Source organism: Lycium barbarum, chromosome 11, assembly GCF_019175385.1.
Source record: "Lycium barbarum isolate Lr01 chromosome 11, ASM1917538v2, whole genome shotgun sequence".
In the NCBI taxonomy this organism is placed as follows: Eukaryota; Viridiplantae; Streptophyta; class Magnoliopsida; order Solanales; family Solanaceae; genus Lycium; species Lycium barbarum.
Window position 1 is genome coordinate 18,748,262 of NC_083347.1, and position 19,899 is coordinate 18,768,160.

At 33.5% G+C, this 19,899-nt stretch overlaps 1 protein-coding gene across 5 annotated transcripts; it reads left to right on the forward strand.

Annotated features, from left to right (window-relative positions):
• Positions 1–6,022: 6,022 nt before the first annotated feature.
• On the forward strand, positions 6,023–8,406 carry LOC132617510 (MYB-like transcription factor ETC2). 5 transcript variants are annotated; one of them, XM_060332517.1, is made up of 4 exons: positions 6,023–6,306; positions 6,989–7,151; positions 7,235–7,288; positions 7,975–8,406. In XM_060332517.1, exons 1-4 carry the CDS (start codon positions 6,252–6,254, stop codon positions 8,147–8,149), a joined length of 447 nt encoding a protein of 148 aa, XP_060188500.1. In that variant the 5' UTR covers positions 6,023–6,251; the 3' UTR covers positions 8,150–8,406. The 5 variants fall into 5 exon arrangements, with proteins under 5 accessions (XP_060188500.1, XP_060188499.1, XP_060188502.1 ...); XM_060332516.1 differs by having other exon boundaries at positions 6,025–6,306; positions 7,235–7,318; XM_060332518.1 differs by having other exon boundaries at positions 6,028–6,306; positions 7,040–7,151; positions 7,235–7,318.
• Positions 8,407–19,899: the final 11,493 nt, after the last annotated feature.

A 19,899-nucleotide genomic window follows, 5' to 3' on the forward strand; every position in this document is an offset into this window, starting at 1 on the left:
AAAATAGGAATCACCAATATGTTGTACTCTACTTTAACCCGGTTAAAATGGGGTATGACACTACCTTCAATTTTCCCAACCACGGAAGGTCTAGAAGAAGATGGCTTCTTCAATCTTCTCTTCTTAAGAACAGGTTTACCAACATCCTTTGAACCTTCAGCCTCCGCACTCGACCTTCTTCTGACAATGGAACGGATGTTATCCAATACCGAGTCGTCATCATTTGGACAATCAAGGCTCTTGACGATAACCTCTTTTTACCGGAACGACCTGACGAAATAAAAACTATGAAGATAATTGTGATCATGAAAAAAAGATTAATAAAAATAAATAACTTTATTTTTTCCGAAATCATCCAAAGTGCGAATGCCCCGTTGCATTGTCATTGATTCCCAAGTTCTTGCCCTCGCCGAGAATCGGATCTTTATTTCTGTAAATTCACGAATATTCCCCGAAATATTTTTGTTATATCCCGTATTTTTGAACGTCAGATTAATTGCTGAGGTGGGACCCACACATCGAGATTTTTTTGGGACATCTGAAAATTCATATGAATCACATATGAGAAGTTAAACACAACTCAAAAGGACCCTTGGGCCAAATCAAAGTGGAAGTCTTCCAAACGAATATTTTTAAGAAAACGTTTTCGGGTGATCTGACTTCAAGGGGAAAAAACGGTATTATAAGTTTGGAATTTGGAAAAGTACCAAGAAATAGAAGTTGTAGATAATTGAATTAGCTTTCCAACCATAGGTCGTGGGTCCCCAGGTGACGTCGGTACAAGGAGATATGGACGTTTTAAGGTCAAAAGGTCAGTGGGCTAGGCCCAACTCGGGACCAAACCGAGTTGGCCCAAAACAATCAAAAAAAATAAGTGGGCTAAGGTTTGGGCCTTGTTTGGCCGTCCATTTGGTGTGGGATTAAGCCCACATCAAGGTTAATGAGAAAATAAAGAGATGACCAAGTCATCTTTTTCATCAAACTCTCTAGAACTTTCAAGAAAGTAAGAACAAGAAAAGGAGGAGAAAAACTTGAAGGCCATTTCGGCCAAGATCAAAAACCAACAAGAAAATTGATAAAAATTCTTCAAAAATCATTTTCTACCAAGTAAAGGGTGATTAACAAGGTGGAGTTGTTGTTGGAGCAAGAAAGATTCAAAATCATACAAGTTGTCAAGTTGTAGTCAAGTGAGAAGTTGAAGAAGAAAGGTGAGTTTTGATCTTGTTTTATGTGTTATATATGGTTTATATGTGTTGTAGTATGCTAAAATGGATGAAATTCATGAAGGAGAGAAATATAGTACATGGCCGTGTGTATGTATATATGTGTAGGAGTCATGCTTCAATTATTTTAATTAGTGTTTGGTTGTTATTGTTGTGAATGATATGTGGAAAATGGAAGTTGAATGAATTTTGAGAAGTTGTAGTGTGTATGTTGGTGTTGGCCGTGTGGTTATGGTGAAAAAATGGAATAGAATGAGTCAATTTTTTTTAGTATGATGTTGTTGGAATATAGATTATGAGGTTGTTATTGTTTTCATTAAAGTTAGAAAGTTTTTGAAAGAAGTAGTAAGTTGATTGAATATGGAAGTTGTTAGTATTGTTGTTGTTGGAATTGTGGTTGATATTTTGGCCGGGTTTGAATTCCCGGGATTGTTGTTGATTGAAATTAGCCAAGTTGAACTTGGTGGGATGGAGTATTTATAGGGAAAGTGCTGCCGAAATTTCGGTAGCCAAATGTTTCCTTAAGATTCTAACTCTAAGTACCCTAATAAGAGTTTTGGTAAACATGACCAATTTGCAGATTTTGACGAGATTGCGACGTGAATTTGGAATATCAAAAGGAGCGGAAAGAGGTATGTAAGGCTTCACCCTCCCTTCTATGGCATGTCTTAGCTGTAATAAGTCGAGTACGAGCCTCGGGGACAACCCTAGTCCCCGGAATCCGCACCTAAAGTTTTCCACTTTTTGTTCAATAGAATTGAACTAGAAAGTGTGCAAATGATGGAAAGACCTCTTAAACCCTTAGAACTTGCACGAGTGGGACCCGATTACCCTAGAACCCTCACAAGTAATGACTTAACACGTAATATATGTAAATAACATACGCCACCCCATCCGGCCCGAGGTGGGCCCGCTACTCTCGGATTTTTCCTTACAGTGTTGCGACTTATTAGAAGTGAATCCAAAGGGAACTTTTGATCCCGATTTCGTTACCAAATGATAAGTACTATGACTTCTCCAACGAGGACCCTTCCATGACGGTAATGATAACAATGACGTTAGATAAGAGGATATGCCTATGATACGTGCTACCGGAACGACTCTATGACCAAGATAACTAAGCTAAGTATCTTATGTAAATATGAAAATGATAAATTAATTTTTGAATCTTATTTATATTTCCTAGCTATGACTTTATTTTCTAAAGATTTCAAAGTCTATGAACTGTCATCTATGATGCCCACAATTTCATTCTACGTTTACTTTAATACTATTCTCCATTGACCATCTCACCTCAAAATATTCGTCCCTTCGAGGTGAGACAAGAGCGATCACGAGTATTCCATAATGTAATCGGAGGTCACCGGCCTTACGCCGCTCCGATGGCTCTATGATTTTTCCTTGGGCTCCCTTGTGTGCTTATAGGATATATACATATAGAAAACATGTCTATGTATATAAGACATGTATATATATATATATATATATATATATATATATATATATATATAACATGTATATGTATATAAGATATGTATAAGTATATAAGATAAGTAAATGTATATAAGACATGTATATGTATGCAAGCTATGTATATGAACCTGGGTTGGGGGGAAGGGATACATGGGGGAATGGGAAGGGAAACATGTTTCATTGCTACCTGATCAGCTGGCTTATCATCCCGGACGCGGGGTGCCCGGACGCGGGATATATGGGTGAGCCGGTGTATATCGGCGCTATGTGGGTGAGCCGGCATTGATCGGCGCTATGATATGACCTACCATGTCATGACCAAACATGCTATGATAAGATATGCTATGGTAAGCTATACTATGACATGATATGCTATGATCTGCTACGACAGGACATGATATGACAAGCTATGTTATGCTATGATACGCTATGATATGCTATGCTATGGTAAGACATGCTATGACACGCTATGCTATGACACGACATGCTATAACATGCCATGCTACGATATGAGGTACTATGTTATGATATACTATAGCCTGACACTCTATGACACGATATACTATGACGTGATATACTACGACAAGACAAGATAAGATATAATACGATATGATACGAGATGATAATATATGACATGAGATACGTTCTATCTTCTATATTCTGTGACTCCATGACATTATTAATTATACATTATGTTACTGCTAGTGTTATCTTTCATGCCTTACATACTCGGTACACTATTCGTACTGACGTCCCTTCTTGTGGACGCTGCGTTTCATGCCGCGCAGGTCAGCAGACAGGCGGATTTGATCCTTAGGAGCCTTACCAGCAGTGTTGACAGCGCTCCAGTTGTTCCGGAGCCTCACTTCTGCGGTACTATTTTGTGTATGTATATTCGGGCACGGCAGCACCCGGCCCTTTCTATGTATAAGTGTACTACGTCTAGAGGCTCGTAGACAGTTATGTACAGTCAGTTAAGTACAGTTAGATATATGGTGTTTTGGCATGCTAATGTTGATGTATAAGTGATAACGAAGTTTATTAGTCTATGTTCAGAATGACGCCGCTAATGTTAATGTTCAAAAAAAAAAAATGGCTCTGTTTACATGGCTTGCTAAGAGGTAAAGGTAAAACGATAGACAAGGGGTGCTCGGTACAAGTATCGGGTACTCGTCACGGCCCCTAGACGGGTCGTGACAATTTAACTCGGGATTAAATGCTCTCGCATTCCACTTCTCCGGGAAAGACCCGGCGTCACTACTCACTAATTGGTGAGTAGGAATAAACACAAAATTATTGAACCATTGACGGTCGTGGCTATCTTCAGGGTCCTCGAACAATTTATTCTGGCCCCTGGCCCTAAACATTATCATAGAACCCTTTACAAAACGAAGGGAGTTCAAATATAAAATATGATCCAAGGTAAGCTGTACATAGGCAAGACGAGCAACGTATTGATATAATTGAATTAAATGCCAGACTCCGGGTGTAAGTTGCGCAACACAAACTTGGAGACGACGGCATAATTGATTAATCAATGAAGTTAACGGTAAATTAAATCCAATAGTAAAGGGGTAAAGATACACTGTGGAAAACCCAGGTAAATGAGAAGTAGCAGACCTCTCCGATTCAGGAACAAGAATCTCCACATGGTGTTCCGCCTAATGACACCTTTCAATTACAGAAGGGATAAAATCTTCAGTAATGTGGGACTTAATCCCTGACATCATTGTCATTCTGTCACTATCAGATTCATATTCGTTTATCTTCAAGTCAGTAGTATGAGAAGGATGCTTGGGGAGTACACCATCCACAGGAGGGAGATTTATCTTTCCAACTTCAACAACACCAGTACTAGCAGATAAAGAAGAAGACCCAGTAGATGCAGCACCAATAGCATCGCCCATCAATTTCTTAGGAGGTATTCTATTTTTAGGTTTTTCAGCACCTATATGAGGAGGAAAAGCATACACAATAACGGTCTTTCTGGAAAATTGCTTTGAGAAGATGGAGGAGAAGACATGATTAAGGGAAACAAAGAAGAAAAGGAAGTAAAGAAGATTAAAAACTGAAGAACTTTGGTGCGAAAAGTTTGAGATGAGACAGTAGAAAAAAGTGAAATTTGGACTTTTGTAGAAAATGTAAAGCCGCCATCATTACCTTGGGAAATGGCGAGAAAACAAAGGGCACGGATACAGCCACGTGGCCCACGTCTGACTTCATCATTTAATGCGAGTCCTTTCAACTTCTGTGATTATGCCACATATTCATCACACTAGTGGGCCATGATCTGCCGTCAGTTACGACGTCTCTTCTTCCACGGAAAGAAAGATTCAAATATATAGATTAGAGAGGATTGAGGAAAAATGGCAAGACAATTTCTCGGGAACATCTTTGTGATGAACCCGAAAAATTGGGGGCCTATGTGTATGGGTAAAAAATGTACTTAACACGTGGATCAACGTGCAGTTGACATGTATCAATTTATTTAATGAAGAATAGATATTAGATGGTAATGCCGAGCATAGCCTTTACGGAGAGGCATCAGATTGAGTCAACAGTGAACATCAACGAGAACAACAGATAAAACCCTCTTTATTGAGCATTAAATGGAATTAATGCAGTAACAACTGAAACGGTTATTAACGGTCAGAATCAAGGAAATTAAATGACAATCATCAATTAATGATTGTCGTTACAAGCATACAACGGAAAGAGCACCAGATAGAATCATATACCTATAAATAGGATTTTCATTGATAGAGGGGGCCAAGTTTGATTGAGAAAATACACTATTATCATTATTTCTTGCTTGTTGTCACTTTTATTCTTTGGTCATCAAGCTTTCATTCACTCTTGAAGATTAAGAGCTACGCTATTGTTGTTCATCAATATTGGAATAAGTTTACTCTTCCCTTTTATTTATCTATTCTTTATCAATAACTAAGAAATTACTTATCTTAATCCTTTTACTTAAATCAAGTTACTATCAGCTGTAGTTAACCTCGGCACAAATTCAACTATTTGAGTTAAATACAAATTTTGACCCAAACAGTTCACAAGACATACAATAATAAATGAAATAATTATGAACTCAAGATGAAATCCGATAAACAAGGGGCATATGTCCACTAACTATATTTGTTTAGATTTTTTAATAAGTCAAATAATTAATTCCAAAAAAAAAAAAATCTAACATTGAGAAGTACGTAGTAACAATTTTTGTTTGGTGAAAATCGTCACAAATAATTTCCAACTAACCCTTCGATTTTTTTTGTGTATCCACCTACCCCAATTATTTGGACCACTACAAACTTCTTCTGTCAACTACTACCATTCTTCTTGTAATTTGTCTTTTTTATTCACTGAACTTTTCCACTCTCTTGCAAAAATCAGAGCCACCCACGAGGACCCCTTCTTTTAATATCCTTTTTGCACTTTTATTTATATATATACACATATTCAAGTTCGTTCTCCATATAGTGTTGATTCTAGCTACTCTTCTTTGGCCATCCATTGCTAAATATTAATTTAATTAAATTTCTAGCCATCCTAATGGCAGATTGGGATCGATCAAGCACATCAGATAATGCCTCAGTGGTCTCAGCTGGTAATTACCTATTCATATTTTGTTTTTCCGTAGTGGTCTCAGCTGGTAATTAACTATTCATATTATTTTTTTTCCGTAGCAGAAGCTTTTCTCTGTCTGCTTGTTAATTTATTTATGAGGAATTTAGAACCCTGTAATAGATGTGGATCTAAGACTTTTAGAATATGAGTATGAATGCACTATTAAAAAAGGAGAAAAAATGTATTAAGTGGGAATCAATCATTATTCTTTGAGTGAATAACTCAGCATTCAACTAAGTGCATCATTCAATCATTTTGAAATATGAGGGTTAGCATAAAATATCTGATCAATTCTAAAAAATAAGTACATAAAATGCCTAGTCTAAAAGACCATTGATTTACATGCACCGTATTTTGGCCAGTAAATCCGTGACTGTTTTATGATATGATGATATGATTCTGTACATCTAACCATACTCTAATAATGCCACAAAGAACAAATATTTTACCTTTTCGCTACCCTTTTGGATTCCAAAATACTACTACACTCGTGTTGTGACCATGGCAAATGACATTTATGACTTCATGATTTTTGCATGACGTTTGTAGCCATAGAATTTGAAATTTGTGTTCCTACAATGACATCAAGCTCTATTATAATAACTAGCATCACCGCTAAATATTTATAAATATATTTAATTATTTTCTGAATACATATACAGAATCTGAGCGAAAACTATTGAGTTCACGTAAATCCACGTATTGTATTGTAGATCCCTTCCCAGTGGTAGCACAAGAGACTACCAGCGAAGAAACCTCAAAACTTGAATTTTCAGAAGATGAGGAAATGCTCATTGCTAAAATGTTTAACTTGGTCGGTGAAAGGTAAGTACAAGTCTCTCAGGTTTTTCAATTCTTGAATATTGGGCAATATTTGACGTTAATTAAAAATCGTAACGGTCCCTTAGGTGGTCACTAATTGCTGGAAGAATCCCAGGAAGAAGTGCTGATGATATTGAAAAGTACTGGAACTCGAGATACTCCAAGTGCCAGTAAAATTCTTAAAAATTTCTTCTCCAATAATAGAGTACTTAGTGATGAATTGATTTTGAAAATAGCTTGTCGAAATGAACAACTTTACGAGTCAACTATCGTATACTATGTTTATTTAAATTTTTCGCTGAGTGTTATTTCAGACAACATGCTAAAATATGTTCATGGTTTGGAAACTTTCGGAGAAATACACGGTAGATATGATGTCAATCACTTCAGATCTCTGATTTTTAATCTAATTATATACTTTCTGATAACCAATTTTTATTCACTATCAATGGTGGATACTCATCTTTCACATGCACGTAGATGATATCTATAAAAGTTGTCGCACTATTCTTATGAAAAAGCTTTGCCATTTCGAAAACAAATTAATATCATCAGAATTTTATCAAAATGCCATCAACTTGAAAATTGACAAAACTGTGATCGTCACTCCATTGCCCACTATATTGTACAAGCATAGGTACCGTATTTCTTCCTTCGATTTCTTTTCTTCAATTTTCAAATCCTCCGAAATAGTATTGCATTGGAAATTTCTCCTTATTTCCAGTTCTACGCTTTTTTTATGCAATTTTTTTCACTGAATTTTTTCAGTATCTAAAAAGCATTTTTTTTTCTTTTGATTTCACGTTTTATACTTCCATTAATTTAGGGGCGACAATCTGCCGGAGATACTGCACCAACCAAAAGATGACGCTCAAACCATTGGGCTGAAAGAGGAATCTGGGCATTCAACGGAAAAAATTAAGGGGCAACATCAACCACACGAACAACATACCAGTGTAATTTCACAAGTGGGCGACAGTGATAATTTTACGTTCAAGTGACAACCGAGAATGTAAAATTTTAGTAGCGGGTAAATTTCCATTTCTTTCAACCTTCAGGGGCTGGGCCTCAACAATAATTGGACCTTACAGCAACATCTCCACAGAAATGTTAGCCCAGCCCAAGATTCAGACAAACCAATAACATATACTTCCAGAGTCAAAGGAGTTGTTGCTTTGTTTCTTTAAATCGCATGAACAGATTGTTAAATAAATATTTGTTTTTCATTTAGTTAGTTAGTCTATTTTGCAAAACATAATTTTGGGAGAAAGCTTCCTATTGGGATGCTATAGATAAGAGTGTACATAGGTTGGGTTGGTTCGTTCATTTACAAACCAAATTATGTGGTTTTTAAATTTATAAACCAAATCAAACTAACAAGAGTCGGTTTTTCGATCTCCATTTTTTATCTCGTTAAAATCTCCACAACAGAAAAAATTTAACTGATGTTTCCTATTAAGATACATAATCATATGATTCTTCCAAAGAAAATAAAAAGAAATGTGAAATAAGTCATGGCATTATGCTAAAATATAGTGCGAGCAACAATAAAAAAAAAAACTCATAAAATAAGTACTATTAATAAGAGATAACGAAAATGAACATGGTTTGATTGGGGCTTTATTTGAGTTATTAGATTTTTATGCGCTATAATTCTATATAGACTTATTGTGGGGCAATTTGCAGGATTGACCTTCGCTGCGGGTGGTCTTTAATTTCTGCCCCTCAAATTGGTGGTCTTTAATTTTTGTCCTTCGCTAAAAATCTCTTGATTTCGGGTTCGAATCTCCGCTCAATTAAAAATTTAACAAAAAATTCGCATGGTAGAGTTTGGATTCGCAAGGTAGAGTTTTGAAGGCAAAACTCTGCCTTAAGGCAGAATTTTGGCCTGAAGGTAAAATTCTGTCTTAAGGCAGAGTTTTGCCTTCAAAAGGACCACATAAATCATTCCCATACCCTGCCAGATTTTGCTACAGGTAATCTAACATGAACAAGGTCGTGCTTAAAGAGAACTCTTCCCTTAGAAGCACCCGTCACTGCACATACACAAATTTTCCGGTTTGATATATGAACATGAATAAGGAATTTCCAAACACCCCACTCCTCAAAGATGCCCATTGGAGGAGATTTAAATGCCATCATATCAAGCTTAGTGGCAAAACTCTGTCTTGCGATTTATCCAAACATCTGCTTTGTGATTTTTTTTTTTTTTTACTGAGCTAAGGTTCGAACCCAGAACCTCGGGATATTAGGCGAAAGATAAAAATTAAAGACCACCCCAATTGAAGGGCAATCTGCGGAAAAAAAAGCTTATTGTACCATCAAATTGTAAATTCAAACTTGAAATAATATGCTTAGAAACATGAATTATGACATTTTTATAATTATAAATTGCATTATAATAAATATATTAAAGTATAAAATATTTATAAAATTTGTATAAATATAATGTCGGGTTGATTTAGTTTTGGTTTGACTTTTTTTAGTTACACCAACCCAAACTAATTATAGTCGGATGTTTTTACAATACCAAACCAAATCAAAATCAAATCACTAATCAATTTTTTTTTTCTCGATGTGATTTTTTTAGGTGCAGTTAGTCGGGTCCTTTGGTAATCAAGCTATAGATAATAAGCAGTTAATGTGTTTGATTAGGAAAAATATTGATAAACAACTTTTCTGTTTAAATGACTAATATTTCGTTGTCATTATTTATAAGAAAATAATATTATATATATATATATATATATATATATATATATAATATAATCAAAAGTATTTCTGTGTAGTCAACAAGATATACGGGTAATAAAAATGTCAAAATACTTGATCAAATCAAAGATGCCTTTAAACTGAAAAACAATAAGTTTGGAAATAACCAACTTATAGCTTTTGAGTAATTTTAACTTATAAGTGCTCATGATATTTATCAAATGTGAAAAAAATACTTATAAGTTAGTTTGACAGTAATTGTATGTATCACTGTATTGAAGTGTGTTGTATGCGTTGATACAATCATTTAGAATGATACAAGCTGGTAACAATTGAACACTAGCTACGAAAGGTAATTAGGCAAACTATAGGTACGTATAATAATTAAGCTCTAAACTGTAGTGGGTTATGAAAATTCCCCTATAATTTATGAAACTGATTTAATACCCTATAATTATAATTTGCCAGCATAGATAGGTTCATCGGAGCATGGGTTAAAAAAGCAATAATTTACCATAATAAAATCTCGTAATATCTCCTAAAATATAAGTATAAGGCCATTAAATTGAAATAAATCACCATACTGCTATATCAATACCGAGTAAAAAATAATATTTTTGCATATAACATTTTTTTAGACTCATACTAGACATGAAACTCAATTGTTCAATTCTCAAATAATAAATTAGTTAAGCTCTTATTCCTCCCTAAAGTGCAAATCGAGGACTAAATTTAATAGTTAACAAGAAGTAGGCTTGGACATCCTCAAGATAGCGAATTCATTAACCAAACTCAAGTTGCAAAACTAGGGTCATGACCCAATAATCACTAAAAATTAATTCTGTTGCAAGTGTGTCATATAAATCATGTACAAGTTCTAATTAATTTATACAAAATTATAAATGCATATGAAAAATGTGAGCTTTACGATAGCTTCCAAAAGATTATTTTATATGGTCATCCTCAGTTCTCTTCCAGTATATCACCAATGATAGCTTCCAAAAGTCTATTTTTAAGCTCCTTTTTGGTCAAAAATTTTGAAAGCATTTTTTAAAATATTTTTCTAATATCTGTTTGGTCATAGAATTTTTTGAGAGATTTCAAAATATGCTTTGGACTTCTTTTTGACACAAGATATAACTATTGCCTATTTTCAAAATTTTAAAACATGCCCAAATTTTTGCATTTTATAAAAAAGCTCTCATCTATTTACGACTCAACGTATCTCCATCTACTTTTTTTCCCAATTAAACACACGTCTTCTCAATAAATGAACAAATTATAGATGCTAGTAATTTTGTTATCAGCATTTGTTATTAAAATATCGTGTTATGATTTTAGGATAATGTATTATCTAATTCATTAAAAATGATAATATTGTGTCAAACTTTCTTGTATATAAAATTATGATTTGTGGTAATGATAGTGAATGTTATCAATGGAGGTTTTGCATAATTTGGGATTAGCAAGCATATGTTTGTTCGGTATGGATGTGTATTCTCGATAGTTTTTAAAATTTATGGGTATAACATGTTCATGTTTTTAAAAAAAAGTGAAATATGTTTTGAAAACCTATGGGCGAACGCATTTTCAATTTCAATCCAAACTTCACCCACATAAGATTTTTCATTTTTTAAAAAAAGAAATCTATGGCCAAACGCTAGCTAAGATCAAAGAATACTTTTTAAATATTATTCTCTCTATTTCAATCTATTTGTCTTACTTTCTTTTTTTAGTCCGTTTAAGACAAAAACGTCTCTTTTCTTTTTTGGTAACAATTTAATTCCAACTTTTCATATAGTATATTTAAGACCACAAGATTAAAGGCATTTTGATACATTCTCCATAGACCACAAGATTCAGAAGTCTTTATTACTCTCTTAAACTCCAGGTCAAATTAAAATGGCCAAAGTCATAGATGGACCCCTGAACTTGTCCTGATTTTTCATTTAAACCCCTTAACTGAAACGTTGATCATCTGGACCCTCGAACATAAGATAAACTGTGCCATTTGAACCCTTCGTGTCAGCTGGGCACACGCTTGCAGTCCACTTGCAGTGACATGGAAAAATAGACCAATAAATATAAGCCATGTCAACAAAAAAAATTAACTTAAGAAAAATTAATTTTAAAATATATTTAAATAATTTTAAAAAATCTGAAAAACCCAAGCCATCCTCTCCGATAGCCCACTCACCGTCGCCACTGCTGCCTCCGCCGCCCCCACCACCGCCGCCGCTTCAAAATCTATTTAAATAATTAAAAAAATGGTGTCGTTTTTTGTTGGAGATTTATTTAAATATATTTTGAAGTGGAGTAGCGGCGAAGGTGGCGGCGGCGAAGTGGGCTATCGGAGAGGATGGGTTGGGTTTTTCAATTTTATTTTAATTATTTAAAAAGATTTTAAAATAGAGTTTTTGTTAAAATTAATTTTTAATGATTAAAAATTTTATAAGAAGAAAAAATTTGGTAACTCACGCTCTATTTAAAGCAGAGCATTGCACGCGTGTGCCCACATGGCACGAGGGGTTCAAATGACACATTTTATCTTATGTTCGAGGGTCCAGATGGTCAACGTTTCAGTTAAGGAGTCTAAATGAAAAATCAGGACAAGTTCAGGGGTCCATCTATGACTTTGGCCAATTCAAATCAGATAAATAAATTGAAACGGAGATAGTAATGCTTATCTGTCTCATTCCAACGAGCTAGAAGTTTACCCGTTAAGATAAACACGTGAAAAATATTATTTTTACTATATTAGAAGCATGAGTTAGGAGGTGGTATCATCGTCTACCTCCAACTCATGCAAAAAAAAAAAAAAAAAAAAGTGGACCCCATATTAAAAAAATAAGCAATATCCATGTAATTCTCAAAGTATCCACATTAAGTCAATAGTGGTGGATTCATTGCCACATGTGTATCAACCCATTAGTGGGAGCAAATGAAATCATTGTACAGCAAAAAACGTGGACCCCATATTATTGCTTTTCTTCAAAAGGTTAAGTAGACAAACCATACAATTCCCTTTCTTTTTCTTATATTAGCCTGAGATCTTATCAAGATATTTAACTATTGTATTTGCTATTCCGCCATGTCATTTATTTGTTATGTTTACTAAAATAAATATACTTAAAATATTTATATTTTAAAATAAGATAGAATTTAATTACTTTTTCATTTTTATTCTTATTCTAATAAATGTGAAAAGAGATTAATGTCGTAAAAGAAAAAATAATATTAAATGGAGATCAAATAATAAATAAGTTAAATTAGTCAAATTAAAAACGTGCAAAAGACAACACGACAAGTAAAATGAGCTAAATCAAGAATATTCACAAAAAAAAATAGTAGTTCTTCATTTAAATAGAAAATCAAATTTCTACTTTGTTTCGTTTAAACATGTAAAATTAATTTAATAATTTGAACTAATGTAAATTTGATTTAATTTTAGAATTATCCAAATCAAAATTTGATAAAAAAAATAATAAGTATTGTTTAGGTCCAATATACATACATTAACAATATAATATTTTACACCTTTAAATTAATCGAAACTAAATTCAAGTTATCAACTGATGCTTAAGTATTGCTATTGTTTTGTCTCAAAGAGGGAAAAATAGTTTCCTTTTAAACAAGTCTTCTCTTTTAAAAAGTATTAATAATTTTTTGCAAACTTTGTATTCGTAGCAAACATTAATTTAATAAAGTTTTGGATACGAAGCACAAACTACAGTGTTATATTAATCGTATTTTGAACATACAACTTATTAGTAATATAAGTAAAAAGATTCGAGCGAAATTTTATTTAAACAGATGACAAAATAATGAATAAAATAATTGCAATTTGAGAAATTATATAACCAATTAACATTAATAAGAACAAATTTTGAAATAAAAGAAAAATATATGGGTCAAAAAATTAATTTGATGTGTAACTATATAACATAAACTTTAGTAGAATTTAAATTAAATTTTAAAGAAAATACATTTATGATGTGAGACTACACAATAATATTTTCACTAAATTGATATAAATGATAAAAGTACTTATTAACAATATATCATTGTAATTATGAAAGAAAAACAGAAGCAAATATTGTATCATGCTAACAACTTTTCTGCTATCTGTCAAGATAAATTACGCATTTCAATTATGCGCTAAACTTTCTAATTTTTATTTGTGAATGGTAAATAAGAAATGATTGATTTTCAGGAGAATAATGTATAATGACTCACGATTGTTGTATAAAATAAAATTCAATCTAAGAAGCAAATATATATTTTTGCAAACCTAATAAATTTATATCATTAAGCGATAGTAAAAAACAGATAGAATGTTAGCTTCTTAGTGCTTTATAACTTCATAAATGAATGTTCTCATAATTAAAAAATAATAAGTTATGTTACTTTATTAAATTATATTACTAAAGTTTTGGTTAGGACCAGTAGAATGTAAAGATTTCAACGGAACAAAAACTTTGAGATGAAATGAAACCAAATAATTTCCTGAACTTACTTTTTCGAACAAAATGTAGTCATACCAATATTATGTTTGTCGTTAGCTCATATTAGGCTTATTGGGTTCGTGCGAAGCATAGGCATCAACATCAAGTAACTACATAGAAACATGAGTTTCTATATAGGATCGTCGTCGACACTCACTCTATTTTTTAAAAAAAAATTAAGATGGGGGCCCACTCTTCTATAATAATAGAAAAAACAATTAAGGTGGGCTCACTCTTCTATAATAGTAGAAATTAAAAATAAAATAAAGTGGGGCCCACTCTTCTATAATGGAATAGTTGAAATTTAAAAAAAAAAAGGTGGGGTCCGCGTGAAGAATTAAGAGACAATTGCAAAAAAAAAAAAAATTAAGGTAGGGTCCTAGGAGACAATTGCAAGAAAAAGAAATAAGGTGGGGTCTTCATGAAGAAGTAGGAGACAATCGCAACAAAAAAAAGGGACATTTAAATAATGATAACAAATTCAAAAAATGGTAAAGCTACGCTTAGAGAAAATTTAAAGAAGAGAAGTTCGGAAAAAAAAAAATAACGATTTAAACTGAACACAAAAACCGCTAAAGAAGTCATAAACCCGAAAGATCAAGAAGACTTATACTATGTCTCACACAAATAATGAGGAATAACATCAAGAAGTCGAAATATAAACAGTCTTCTATAATAGTAAATTAAAAAAAAATTAAGGTGGGGCCCACTCTTCTATAATAGCAGAAAAAATTAATTAAAAAAAATTAAGGTGGGGCCTTCTCTTCTATAACAGTAGAGATAAAAAAAATTAAGGTGGGTCCACATGAAGAATTAGGAGACAATTGCAAAAAAAAAAAAAAAACATTAAGGTGGGGTCTACGAGAAGAAGTAGGAGACAATTACAACAAAAAAAAGGACATTTAACTAGTGATAATAAGTTCAGAAAATAGTAAAGGTACGCTTAGAGAAAATTTAAAGAAGAGAAATTCAGGAAAAAAGAAATAACGATTTAAATTGAACACAAAAACCGCAAAAGAAGTCATAAAGCCAAAAGATTTAAAACTTATACCTTTGGGTATAAGTTTAGACACATACGTCTCACATAAATAATGAGGAATAACATCAAGAAGACAAAATATAAACGGTCAAGAAACGTATACACATATTTTCTTAAAATGATGAAGTTGGTCTATACTTAAAAATTTAAGACTACAGCAGATGCTGACACATGAAAACATTTTTCAGTGTTGTTGAGTAGAAAGAAATGATGGCATGAAACTCGGTAGGAAAAGGTGTATTTCAAATCTTTCAATTGGAGAACCAAATCAAGAAAGTCATACATGGGAGAAGCGGACTAAGTAAAATAATTTATTGATATTTTAAATTAATTGAATTATAATACTTTCTATAATAAAAATTTCACAATTATATTACTAAAAGGTACTCTCTCTGTCCTAATTTATGTGACATAATTTGACTAGACACGAAATTTAAAAAAGAACGGAAAGATCTTTGAAATTTGTGGTCTAAAACAAGTCGTATATATTTGTATGAATTTAAATAATTTCATTAAAGATAAAAAGTAAAGTTTCAAGTTAAATGATTTCTAAATATAAAAATATATCATTTTTTTTAGATAGTCTAAAAAAAATATGATACTATTTTTGCACGGGTTTTCATCATCTAGTAACAACAAAAGAAGGAGAAGAATGAGTCAAAGATATGCTAAAAAGAATTTGGTTTTCCTCGAAATGCTAAAAGGCAACAACAATATATGAATTGAACTATTTAATTGCCAATTGGACTCACACATCAATGGACGAGCCAATACTTCTTGAAAATTGCAAATCCCAAGGAGATATAACGCCCTTCTTTTTGTTATATATTGCTACTCTTTATCTTTATAATATGTATGAAGTATTAGTTGGTTGATCAAAACTTCATAATTGATGATATCTATTCCTGCCATCACCTTCTAGATTATCTTTTTTTATTTTTTTATATCGACAATTCCTTCAATTTATTAATAAATTTTACTCAGATACTCAAATTACAAATTACGATGGGTTTAGAATGAGTATTTGAACATATGATAAAGTATTCATATTAAAGATTTGTGATCCATTAAAAAAAAACGTTTGCACATGTTTTTAAGTGCTCATTACTTAGATTAGTTAACCACTTAAAATATGTCACCTTCTTTAATTATACGCATTTATACCCCGTAGTTTCGAATGCTAAGATTTGAGCTACCTTTCAGGAGGTATGTGAGATTATATGCGCCTATCGGGTGATTGTGAGGGTTTAAGTTCATATAATAAGTTATGGAAGGATTGGAGGACAAGTGGGTTAAGGAAATTAAGTTTGTTGGAACTTTGGAGAAGATATGAAGGGCAATTTTGGCCCAACTTGGAGAAAGAATATCTTTTAGTATATGAGAAGTTTTAAGGTAAAGCAAAAGCCTAAAGTGAAGTTCATGAAGTCTAGTTTCCAACGCAACAAACCGCGTATCAATCCAACATTGTAATCAAAAGTTATGAGCATTTTAAGACGGACTACCAGGGCAGGGAGTAACTCAGTGCGAACGCGCCTGAGAATGGCGTGGACGCGCAGAGGAACAAGCTCGCGCTGAGCAAATTTTGAGTTGGTGGAACCCGTCTCTAGAACATTATATAAAGGGGCTTACCCCTTCATTTTCAGACCAAACACCCTAAAAAAGTCCCCAAATATGCTGGAGCCTTCCCCCAACTTCCGTCCACTAAATTTTACCGCGAATTAAGTGAAATCTCCAGATTTGGGTCCGGACAGCGTATAGTTGTGATTATAATATCGTATTGCGGCGAAACTTGGCTTGAGTTCAAAATGGTAATTGAAGATATTGCAGTTCTAGCGGGTGAAAGGTATGAATCTTTCCTTATTAACATTGAATTAAGCTTATTTACGAAGGAAAAGTTATTAAATGATCGTATAATGAATTTATGGGTTGAGAAATTGGATAAAACATCGTGTGGGATGTTTATGGAATATATTGGTATTGCTTATATTGTTGTTGATGTTGGTATTGTGGTTGTTGTTGTTGATTGTTGGATGGTGATTTCGGGCTAGGCATATAAACAGGGGAGATGTTGCCCGAATTTCGGCATATTCTAAATGGATTTAAATTAATGGTTTAAGACAAGGGTATTATGGTGAGCCTAACAATTGTATAAATGGTTTTATATGTAGAATATGAGACTACGAACGATCGTAAATAGATTGCAAGACAGGAGGTAGGTTGGAAGGCCGGAAAGTAAGCTTCCAGGTATGTTAAGGCTGTCCTTTCTATTCTTTTGGCATGATCCTTATCTTCTGAACGAACAGAGTAAGCAAGTGAATTCCAAAGACTCTACTCGTAGATGGTATAGGATTTAGCGTATCCTTGACCTCTTAAGTCCCGAAGGGGCATCCATATGTTGTACGTTTTCATAATAATGTCAAAATCCCGAATGGAACATTCATAAGGCCTCTTTATTCATATGCATTTTATATTTGATTTTTAAGTCTCGAATGAGACAAATGAAAAGGGGAAGAAGTTCCCATTTTGACATAAAAGTTGCTCCAAAGGGAGTCCTTTGATGGTTTACAAAGATTATTATGCATTTGTTCACTTATATATACATGTACGGCATGATATTATGGGGCATGAGAAGGGCTATGGCATTTTATATGAGATGCCTGAAGGGGCTGCCCGATGGGGCCATTCTGATATGATGCCCGACGGGGCGAAGCTCGAAGGAGCGAATGGGTAAAGGTGCATATTCATATATACATGTTTCCAAAAGTACATTATGCTATTGTGCCCGAAGGGGCTACGAGTAGGGCGAAGACATGCATTATATACATATATACTCATGATGTATTAAAAGTTCATATACACATACATGATTCGTAGTGTTAGTCACAGGTACAGATTAAGTCTGCTACTCTTTATCATTCGAGTGGAGATATACTGTTTCAATTCCGTCTTACATACTCGGTACATTATCCGTACTGACTCCTCTATCGTTCAGGGGGGCTGCGTTCATGCCTGCAGGTACAGATAGACAGGCAGATGATCTAGCTCGGTAGGACCTTCCCCCAGCCGTTGTCGGTGCGCTCCACTTGATCCAGAGCTACGGTCCATTTTGGTATGCTATTTTGAGACATTTATGCATGTATATCATATATGGGTATGGCGGGGCCCTGTCCCATCCTTTCTACAGCTTTCTGATCCATTAGAGGTCTGTAGACAGTGGTATGTAGCTAGTATGTAATGTAGTGGCCTTCTCGGCCCGTACTGTTCTTTTCAGTATATATGTATCTGTGTATGCATATGGGCACAAATGGTTGGTAGATCTTAATGTTGTTCTGACATGAGTTTTATAGGCCACCCAATTATTAGTGATGTTCAGACGAGTATAGGGGTGATTCGTCAGAAATGGTCAGGCACTTGTCACGACTCAGCGGTTGGGTCGTGACATTATATAATCTTACAATTAAAGAATGAGACACATTTTATGTTGATTAAATTGTTTATATAAAGGATGGTAGCTTGTGAACATGCGCAATTTTTTTTTCCAAAATATGAGTCAGAAGTATCTAATAGGGATACTTTATTATGTCAAGGGATCAATTAGAACATGTCATGTTTTAATTAATTGTCTAAATGAATTTACTAATAAATTTTAAACGTTGTAAATGGATTCAACTTTTTTTAAGGGCATGTAATTACCTGAAAAAGGAGAGGAGCCTCATCTATATTTGCTACACAAATAATGCCAATGTATATGTTATCAACCACCTATACACTACAACAAAATATGCTTTTAGCGGCAATTAATTTGCAGCAATAACTTAATTGCCACTAATTATAATTCTAGAATCAATTATTACGGGCAATACCAAACTTTAGCCCTAACAATAAATGTCGTTAAAGGCTTTAGCGACCTTGGATCTAATGACATTAACCAATTGCTGGTAAATGTTTTTGTGGCAATAACTATTGCCGCTAAAAGAAAAATATATTGCCACTAAAAGCCTCTTTTGGTGTAGTATACATACGTCCCTCCTGTCTGGCATGTACTTTTTCCCATGCTTTAGTTGCATGTATATCTAAAATAACATATCTTTTTCCAGTCATATTTATTATCGTAGTGCCAATTATATTTTCATTTTCGTAAAAAGTAATTAATAATGGATATGACATATTATTTGGAATATTGACAAATTAGCTAATTGTAAAAGATTGGTTGTTAGATTATGTGTATTATCCTCTCTCTGAAATTCAGTTTTAAGGAAAACGCTGACAAAATTTTCGTATTTGTTTCACAAAAATTATTAGGAGGCGTGAATGCGTACGTCCTTTCTCTACTTTTTTTCCTTTTTTATTTTTGGGAGAATAGTTGATACTCTTTCCTCTTTATAAGGGAAAAGAATTAAAATTGTCCCGCAACTATCGAAAATGATATAACTTTACCATCCATTTACAAATGGTACTAAATACACCCCTATCGTTAATAAAATGCAATATACTT

Coding starts and splice junctions, on each gene's coding strand:
- LOC132617510 (XM_060332516.1), top strand. CDS start 6,252: ATGGCAGATTGGGATCGATCAAGCACATCAGATAATGCCTCAGTGGTC. Junction 6,307..6,988: donor TGCCTCAGTGGTCTCAGCTG/GTAATTACCTAT, acceptor ATACATATACAG/AATCTGAGCGAAAACTATTG. Junction 7,152..7,234: donor TTTAACTTGGTCGGTGAAAG/GTAAGTACAAGT, acceptor ACGGTCCCTTAG/GTGGTCACTAATTGCTGGAA.